This window comes from Centroberyx affinis, unplaced genomic scaffold, assembly GCF_046629955.1.
Source record: "Centroberyx affinis isolate AG114_WGS23_722 - 3 ecotype Tasmania unplaced genomic scaffold, CSIRO-AGI_Caff_v1 ptg001072l_1, whole genome shotgun sequence".
NCBI lineage: Eukaryota > Metazoa > Chordata > Actinopteri > Beryciformes > Berycidae > Centroberyx > Centroberyx affinis.
Window position 1 is genome coordinate 319,365 of NW_027279620.1, and position 9,863 is coordinate 329,227.

The 9,863-nt window shown below is 39.4% G+C and overlaps 1 protein-coding gene across 2 annotated transcripts in view; it reads left to right on the plus strand.

Annotated features, from left to right (window-relative positions):
- Window positions 1-7,493, plus strand: part of LOC139647304 (metabotropic glutamate receptor 4-like) — a 140,020-nt gene extending 132,527 nt beyond the window's left edge. For both annotated transcript variants that reach the window (XM_071523185.1, XM_071523186.1), the window contains 2 exons: window positions 4,022-4,268; window positions 7,444-7,493. In XM_071523185.1, the coding sequence (XP_071379286.1) occupies window positions 4,022-4,268; window positions 7,444-7,493 (297 nt within the window). The remainder of the gene's footprint in view (window positions 1-4,021; window positions 4,269-7,443) is intronic.
- Window positions 7,494-9,863: the final 2,370 nt, after the last annotated feature.

The following is a 9,863-nucleotide window of genomic DNA, read 5'->3' on the forward strand; positions in this document are numbered from 1 at the left end:
CATCAGCTCTTCATTGCCAAATATTGTGTTTTTATAGATTTGGTTAAATCCCAAGTATCAGCAGGCAGCAGGGCTGTCCCACCTTTTTTTTCCTGAAGCTAGATTCCTGCCCCCCTACATAATTAATGCTGAGTTAGTTTGTCAACCTGTTCTATTAACTCACTAATCATAGGACCATTTTACGATGTAGCAATAATGTAACATTAAAACACAATAACATGGACTTGTATCTGTTTCCCTGAACACCAGTTGTCCAGGCTGATTATTGTTTACTGTGGTAGAAAGGTTCAGTATGTATCAGTATGCTACGCTTGCATGCTCAGAAAATTCAGTTCTTAAACCAGTTACTCAAGCAACCTGGAACTGGCTGATGCATGTAAACATCATAATAATAACCAGATGAAGCACGCACTCTGATTCTGACAAACCTGGCCAAGATGCCTGGCGTACTCCAATATTAAAGTCACACTGAAATGAAAAATTACTTTTTCGCCTTTTCAGCTCATTCTAACTATCACATCATACATCTATTTGACAATGTATGCCCCCAAAAAAATATTTATTTTATTGTATTTTTATATCAAAATCTCATTACTTTTACTTCCTGGAAATCTGATTACTTCATGGCGTACATGGAAATTCCAACCAATAAAACCATCACAGATTTTTAAACAATCCCACCTCTCTGCCCCTCCCATCAAATAAAATAGTTTTTCTCCCTAACTGATATCCCATTGGTTTACACATTTGATTGATACCTCACTGCATTATGTCCCGCCCCGTTTCAACAGGAAATACATCACATTAAGGAAGCAAGATGCTCTTAAAATGCGGTTTCACTGTGACTTTAAACAGGTTACCACAGTATACTGTAGCATGCAAACATTTTACTCCTTTCCCTTTTTACTTTTCTATTTTTGCCATCTAACTCAGACTTGCACAGCGTTATTGCATCTCTGCCACTGAAGAGCAGGTGGACCAACTGAGAGGGGAAATGATACTCAAGCCAACAATGTTTTAATCCAATCCAATTAACACTTCGAAGTCTTGTCATCTTGTTATCAGGAGGATGTAGGTCATATTAATTTACACCATAAAATGGAACTTGGACCTGATTGTAAAATAAAAGTTGTATGTTCCATTCAGTACCCCATCTTTTCATCTGGGTAAATCTTTATTTCACCCTGTAACAGCACAACATCACATTATTTTAGCATCACAAAGGATATAAACAAGAAATGGCCAGTTGGGGTTAATAGTAATGTGATAACTTTAGGCCTGTTAAATAAGGCCCTGAATTAGTTCTATATTCCATTTTTCGGATAGGCTACTTATATTTTCTTAAATGGATTTTACCCTGTCTATTGTTATTCATGTAATATTATCATATAAACATTATCAAATATGAATCTTTTCTTATGAATGAGACCATCCTTGCATAAAACATGTGTATTTAATTGCAGTAGTTGTTATTTAGTAACCAGTTTATAATTGAAAGCAAGGCATTTTTTGGCCTACAGTTAACTGGCTCTCAAGTTTGTTGTGCTACTTCAGCGAAATAGTTACACATTCCCCACCAAAAACTGTATGTAACTCTGGAACCAAACCAAATGAGACTTAATGGTGTTGCAGAGCAGTACAGAATCACAGTAGCCTTTGAAAAACTTTGCACATAATTAAATTTAATTTTGTCTACATTCTGACAACTCTAAGCCAAAACATTTCAGATGAGGAAGAAAGATGGAGTCGGTGGTCCCATTGAGTTGGTGCGGAGTTGAGCCCAGACGCACAGCGCCTGCTTTGCGTATAGGCAGGGACAGCTGTGGCAGCTGGCTGGACAAAGGATTTGACACCTAAATGACAAAAAGGAGTATTCCTGCTTCAAAGAAACTTCAGAATGGTTCCGCCTGCTGAGGTTTCTGTCCCCAGTCCTGTTGTCCTGCTGTGCCGATGAAGCAGATTGGCAATCATATTGGTGTGTCAGGGAAAATTTATGTCACCAGGGCCGATGGAAGTGGACAAAGGTCTTGGCTCCTCTCACAGAGTGACTCCACTCTGTACTCCAGAGGGGTAGCAATATTGTTCCGAACTCACCCCAGGCCATGTGTAATCTTCTCAGGAGATTACAACACTCCCCCTCCATCACCAAGGAATGCTTGTGTGCTGCTTGCAGTGATGGAATACAATGCCCTATCACTCTCATTTTGCACAGACATCCTTTTTTTCTCAACTGACATGGCTTTAGGGGCTTCATTTGTACCATTCTGCTTTATAGTTTCTTATTACATCAACATATATCATAGTCACTGTATGACAGGTCATGATATTTCTTTTTGTACATTCTTGCTTTCCTGCTAGAACCTACAGTAAATTGAATGTCCTACAAAGGAGTTTCCCATCTTTAGTCTGTGGGCAAAGACACACGAATGGCTAGATGGACTGATGCTTCATGAATGCCTTGCTAAAAATCATATATTGGTATGACCCAGTTTGAAGAATCACACCTCTTATCTTCTTGGGAACAATACTGAATGAAAGTAATCACTGACATTCTTCTGTGCACCTACAGCCAATATGGTGATGGTACTGCGAAAATTTGTAAAAGTCTGTCGGCATCTTGAAATGAGAAGATTAATGTTGTGCAAGCACACATACAAACAACATATGTCATAACCCTAAGATGAGAAACACATCATTTATAAGTGTTGACATGCTTGTGGTTTAGGGCCCTGTGGCCTATTCCCATGCCACACAACTCAGTCATTTGTGATGTCTGCAAATGTAATGTCACTCTAAACCTCAGGCAAATCTGTTTGAGAGATGGCTGCCAGCTGTGTTTCCAATTTACACTCTTCGCCTTGTGTTCATCAACTTTAGAGGAGCTCAGCGATTCTAATCCAAAAGGGAAAGTCGACTGTTCTTTTTTCTTGTTTTCAATTCACATGTTGTTCACTCTGGAGGACTATAACGTGTTGCAGTAGGATCACTCGGTTAAATGCTAAACAAATCTTCAAATTCAGTGTAGTTAAGTGTCATTAACTTGATGGAGTGTGATTAGGATTGTTTACAGAATGAGAATTTTAGGATGATGGGATCACATAAACCATATTTTCTTTCTTTGTTTTGTTTATGCTCCTTCAATTTAAATGTAAAGTGTTTCATATTCATGAGACAATATCAAATATGATCTTCCTGTTTTATTTTTTATAGCCCCTTCACTACTCTCACAACGCTGACTCAGTGCATTCAGTATATCAACAAATCAAAGATGGACTGTGTATGAGCTCTGGAGTGATTATCATGAAACATGAAAAATCACTTGCAGGCACTTTTAATATGCTCTAGGATGTTCCTTCCTGCTCTATTTGTTGCCTGTAGCTATATAGCTGCTACACAGCTGTGAGTCACAGCTGTCATTGGCTTCAGAGAGCATACAATCCGCATGCTGCAGCGTAAAACCTCAGGGCTGAGACATCTGTACATAGACACCCATCAGGAGGGTGCTCCTATTAGTTATATGTCATAAACACACAAACACACCAATAAAACCACAAGCAGAGCTTAGGAGTGATGAACCGAGAGCATGGAAGTAATAGAATATGAATGTTGACATGGATGGTGCCATGTCTTATGATGTGATATTGTGTGCTGCACAAAGTTGATTAGTTCCTCTACATAAAAAGTTGTAATTTACACAAAAATCATCTTCTATACTATCCACATAATATAACTGGAATGCAGTGAGTTTAACAGTCCCATATGCAAGACTTTGAAAGTCTTAGCATATCAAAGGAATTTCACAGTTAATTACCAAGTCTCCCAGAAACCATTTTTTTTTTATTTTGCTTCATAAGATAATTGGCTCTGAGAGTAATATGATTTTGATTTTCCTCCATGGGCTAAACACTTAACTTCGGTAAATCAGTGTTGTGTGTATTTTGTTTGCCTATCTTTTTAACCTGAGATTCTAAAACTGGAAGCCTAACAATTCTTTCTTTGTTTTTTCTCTTCCATAATACAGATGTATATCCAGACCACAACCCTGACCATCTCTGTAAGCCTTAGTGCGTCTGTCTCTCTGGGAATGCTCTACATGCCCAAGGTCTACGTGGTTCTCTTCCATCCGGAGCAGAACGTACCCAAGCGCAAACGTAGCCTGAAGGCAGTGGTCACCGCAGCCACCATGTCCAACAAGTTCAACCCCAAAGGCGGCCTGAGGCCCAACGGAGAGGCCAAGTCTGAACTGTGTGAAAGTCTCGAAACACAAGGTTGGTATCAAGACTCCTTTTGGTAGCAGTATAAGAGCACAGAGAGACAGTAAAAAGAAGGGAATATGTTCCAGTGGACGTCCACCATGAGTTGCTTTTATGTTAATGCAATGAGCTGTTTCGGTGTGAAATTACTGAAGTTATAGAATACATGTGTCTACGTGAAAATGATGAATTCCTGTTAGGTAAACATAATTGATGCCAGCGTTATTTTACACTTCACCAGTTTGGGAAATTAGCAAGTGTTATGTGAGCGTTCAGGAGATTGGAGTAAGCTTTTAGTGCCAGCTGAAGTGGTGTTATGCTATGGCTTGTTCTTGAACATGAGTCATTGCAGGCAGGACAAACAGACCGTACGAATAATTAGGATGGATCGATAGGAGAGGCTTCAAATCAGCTACCATAGAGTTGGGGTTATTAATTTCCCAGCCTCCGAGGATTTCATTGATCAACAGCAGGCCAAACTACTGCTAAATTCCAATGATGGCCTACCTTACACAGCTAGAGTACATTACTCTTCATAGATCAAGCAAGACCCAATTACATTGTTTATTTCAATTATTTTTTGTATGTTTCACACATTGATTAACACTCTTGTTCACCCAACACATGCAGGTACTACACAGTATGCAGGAAAGATAAATAATAATACATGTTTGATAAATGCAGGGACAAAATTTGTTACACCAGGATATACAGTATGTAATATTTTCAACGCAAGGAACAAAACATAGTTCCATCCTCACTAACTCCAGCTTCACTGGATTTGTGAATCAGGAGGTGTGACGAGCCCACATTTTACTGATTTTGAAAGGGAAGAGGGAGACGGGTAGTATAGTGTTGGAAAAGAGGATATTTCAATCACCATGGTAAAGTGTATGAGTAGGCAGTTTGGTGTGGGGGCAGGCTTAAATCCAATCAAGCAGTACCACATGCTCTGATTACTGAAAGTTCTGATTTTATACTTTGACGAGTTGAACAGTATAGAATGATGAGCGTTAGGGCCAAGACAGCCTGCGCCCACGCTTGCATGTACAAGCGTATCTCCACCACAGGGAATGGAGAAGGTTATCACATCCTATTAGAGCCAATTTATGCGTATTGAACCTTGATTCTGACCCCTCTGGTTTGAACTGTGCAACTAACAACTGCTCTTTGTGCTTGTGTGTCAGACTGTGTTGAGGGAGGGGAGCCTTGTGAGGGACTTTAGACACTCAGGTAACCTAGTAGATTATGAGCTTGCCCTTTTATTATGTTTGACCACGTTTCTCTTGTTAATTTCTGTTTAATGTTCACTTGGAATCCTATGCCTGCCTGTACTATGCACAGAGCATCCTTGCTGCCTCTGGCTAGAATACAGCACCCTGAATAATAGAAGACAACAATCACACCCTCACAAATGCACCCTTGACCAACAGACATTAACTTGGATAGACAATATTGCTGCGTGGTGCTGTAAATGGCCAATCAGCATGGTAAAGCCTGTTAATGCGGGGAGATGACACCACTCTGCCTGAGTGCAGGAGACAAGTGATAGCCGTGTGTCCCCTGTAATTTGTTTCCCTGTTGACAAAAGAAGGAATTTGTGGTAATGGGACACACAACAACAATAAGAGTGAACAGGAAAAGACAGATGGGTCTGCCAGCTCCAATTCTTTCTGGACCATCTATTCTTTATCTTGGCCTCGCAGCACATAAATATTCAAATAAGGTTCATTTATCAATGCTGCTCTAGGAAGAGATGCTTTGGATGAAATGGCGAGAATACCGCCCCCATTCACATACCCAACCTGGCACTGACAAAAATACAGAAACACACGTTTACCATTACACAGCTCTCCTCTACAGCACTTTTGCCCCCACTCTGGCTTTCAGCTGTCTTCTGATTGGATTCATCCCCTCTGACTTTCTCAATCAGCCAAGGCTGCTGTGGGCAGATTGGCAGATTGGTAGTGTGATTACCACCACCAAGCATGCAAGCTGAGGACAATTTTATTTAAAAATGATACACACGTACACATTCACACACCCACCCACACACACACATACACACACCCACAGACATATGTGTGCACACAAGCATGACTGCACACACACACAGCCTTCTCACAAGTAGTGCGAGTTTGACAAGCAGTGAAAGGTTGGACTTATTGTTATGGTCACTCCCAGCTCTGTTCTGCCCTCAGGCCATCTGCCTTATGTGTTTTGTTCACAGCTGATATAAAATTCCTAACATGAAATTCTGACAGGCATGTTAAAGAATAATAAGGAGCATTATCAAACATTGATGACAACACTTATGGCGCTAAGATGGATCACATTTTGTCTTAATAGCGTTTTCTATCTTCTAAAAGGGTGATTACAGTTAAAAATGTTGTAGCACACTGACTGCTGCATGCTTTGCTTGGTGCACACAGAGATTCAGGGTATTTGCATGTGGTAAAAGACTTGCAGTTGAATGATTACTAGTGCATTCTCTACCACTAGTATGATCTGCTTGGTGGCCCTATACTGTGCATTTAATGATGCAATCAGCTGTGAGGGAAACATTAGGACAGAGTTTGTCCTGACTCTGGTACTGTAATTGCAGGAACCCACATTGATATTGCTCATGATGCTGACTGCAACTGCATCACTGTTTTGGCAATAAACTCAATTTTGCAAATCCTCATATGTATCGCTTTTATAGTGTTGATAGAAATCCATTTGTGCACTGCACCCCATGTAACAATCGAGGAATAAAATGCAGCCATCAAGATCAAAACTTGTTTTGATGATATGCAGTTTTGTGTAATCTCTTTTCTCTGTTTCTGTTTTACAGCACTATAATAGTTCATTATGCAGCACAATCTAAATTCTTCTCTCTTCAATTTTGCAACTGACATTTAAATTTGGATATGATATTCATTTGGAAATACAACGGAGGCGATGTCATTCCTGTAATACTTTATAAAAATAATAAAACAATCACAAACGTTACTAACTGCTTACTATTCATATAAATTACCCTGCTATTATGGTTGGTTCCACCTGCAAGTTTGATAAAGTCATGCATAAATAGAACCTGTCCCATCTATCTGGACTCAAATATCGGCTCTGAAAGGTGATTAATTTAAACCTTCTTGAATCTCACCCACTGTATTTTTATCCCTTTCCTTGTCCTATACCTCTATAGTGTTGGCCTCCAAGCAGACATACATAAGCTACAGTAACCATGCCATCTAAGACAGAGACGAACCGTGGAAGCTGAGCAAGGGCCTGCCTGTGGAGTGAGCACCTGATACTGGGGATACTGGAGGACATCCAAGCTGCAGCAGCAGAGGGGACTGGGGTGGAAAGATGGGAATTGTCGCTCCATACATAGAAAGGATGTCATATTTTTCTAGGGGATCAGGTAAAGGCTTGAAAGCCAAACGAAATTACTGGATTGCAGGAGGGAGGTGGGAGGTGACAGGAAGATTGGATAGCTAATTTTCCTCTTCCCACCCTTTCTGTGACATGACGTGAGGTGTTGAGCAGCCACATTTCCAGATGCAGGCTGAGTAAAGCACCTAGAGCCTACAGTATGTTTTCCTTCTGAAGTGTATAGCACACGTTTTCAGTCCTCTCTGAGGCTGAATCATTTGTCTCATTTCAACATGTGGAAAAAAAGTGTTCTGTTCTTGCTCCAGTCAAATGCAGTCAACAACTCAAAACAGCATAAAACTACTGGTCATTATTTTTGGTTACTAGTACTACCGGAGTTGAAAGCTGCAGTACTTTCAAAACTGTACATGCCTTACTACGTTCAGTATTGCTAAATGGACTAACCATATCTGAGACACCTCAAATAAAGCAGCGGGTCATCCCAGTTCCTTATTAATGTTTCATAATCATGATGATGATGATGCCATATGACATCATCTCAGCGAACCTAGTGTACAGTCCCAGAGCATGCTTGTGGGAGCATCACGTGTACTGTGCTGTGTTGTCAACGTCTATGGAATGCAACATTTGTCATGGTTGTCATTCACAGTGGAGATGTCATTTTGGACCATTACCCACTGGGTTACCCTCTGCTGACTAAAGAGTAATCTGAAACACTAAAGGATCCAAAGTTAAACCATTAGACCGCCGTGGAATACCTTGATCTCATGCACCCCACTGCACAATTAAACAGTAAATGTCAGCCAGGACTTGGAGACTTGACCATGCATACTTTAGACATCCTGGATTTATTGGCCCTCATTTATCATGCGCTTGTTGAAGCCACTGCAGATTCAAGCATTCTGATGATTGAAACAAACTTAAGTTTCCATACTGACCATTATAAGCTCAAACTCCAACAGTAAAGGTGTAATTTTGAGACCATAATGGCACACTCACATTTGGCATTCCCTCCAATACAATACACATAATGAAACAAATAAATTTAATCGTACAGACTTATTTGCATACTTGAGATACACTGCCTAATATTTGAGAGCTACATCTAATTTTTTATAGCAGTGCAACAAGAAATATACTTCAATAAACTCAGAATGAGTTTAATGAAATGATTGTTTTTTTAAGGAATAAAACATATCAGCCTCTTATCACACAAAATTTCTTTATTCTCTTATTTGTAACACTTGGTGATTCTATAATGACAATGTCAAAGTTTGAATTTACATACTTAATGTGTGAAACTAGTACATATAGCCTAGGCTTATTTTGTTATTGTGAATTTCTACCAACATGAAGAGAATCACAACCTGTCGAAGTGAATATATATACCCTATAAGCCTCTAAGTGAGGTTGATCTCAATGCAAATAAGCTTTACATTTATACATGCAGTATAATTGATTTTTACAATAATATTGGCACCCTTTAATTGTAAGATCAGATTGGGTTGTCTGCTTGATAAATAAGGGCCAGTGCCTTCATTCTGTGCCTGTTACACTACATGATCCTACTCCTTTCATCCTCATTGTGTCGTGTGCTTTGCATCTACACAAGCTTTAAGAAGTATTCTGTTCAAGCACAAGGAAGGAAGGACTCATTGTACAATTTCTAAGAAGGTACGTAAAGTCCATTTCTGTCTCCGGTCTCTAAAGTAATTGTCAAAAACAGTAACTCCAAGATTTGTGTCATAAATCATCTTTGTTATCCTCAGCAATGCAAAAATCTGTATGTTGCATGTCAAAGACTCATAACAAGTCATGTGAAGAATCTGAGAGACAGATGTAATGTCCAGAAGGAAAACTACTGCAGAGGAGGATTATAAATAATTGACTAACCTTTTGGTTTACTTAATGACTCTCAGCTTCAACAAAAGTCCAAGGTGTTGCCGCAAATGTTGTTTTTCTCATCATTTGATAAAGTATTTTGTGGGATTGTTTGTGCTTGTGAATATGATGATTTAACTGCTATTTTTTTTTGTTGCCACAACTCCCCTTTTATTTTTCCCAACACTTTGTCTGTGTTGCAAAATAAGAGTATGTAAGTGCTGACCGAAATTAAATGGCAAGTTAATGTACGTTATTAAAATGGATTGATCATGTCTGCTTTATGTACTGACTTATTTTAAAAAAAGAAAGATAAAAAAGAGAATTACAGTGCCTGGATATTTATGA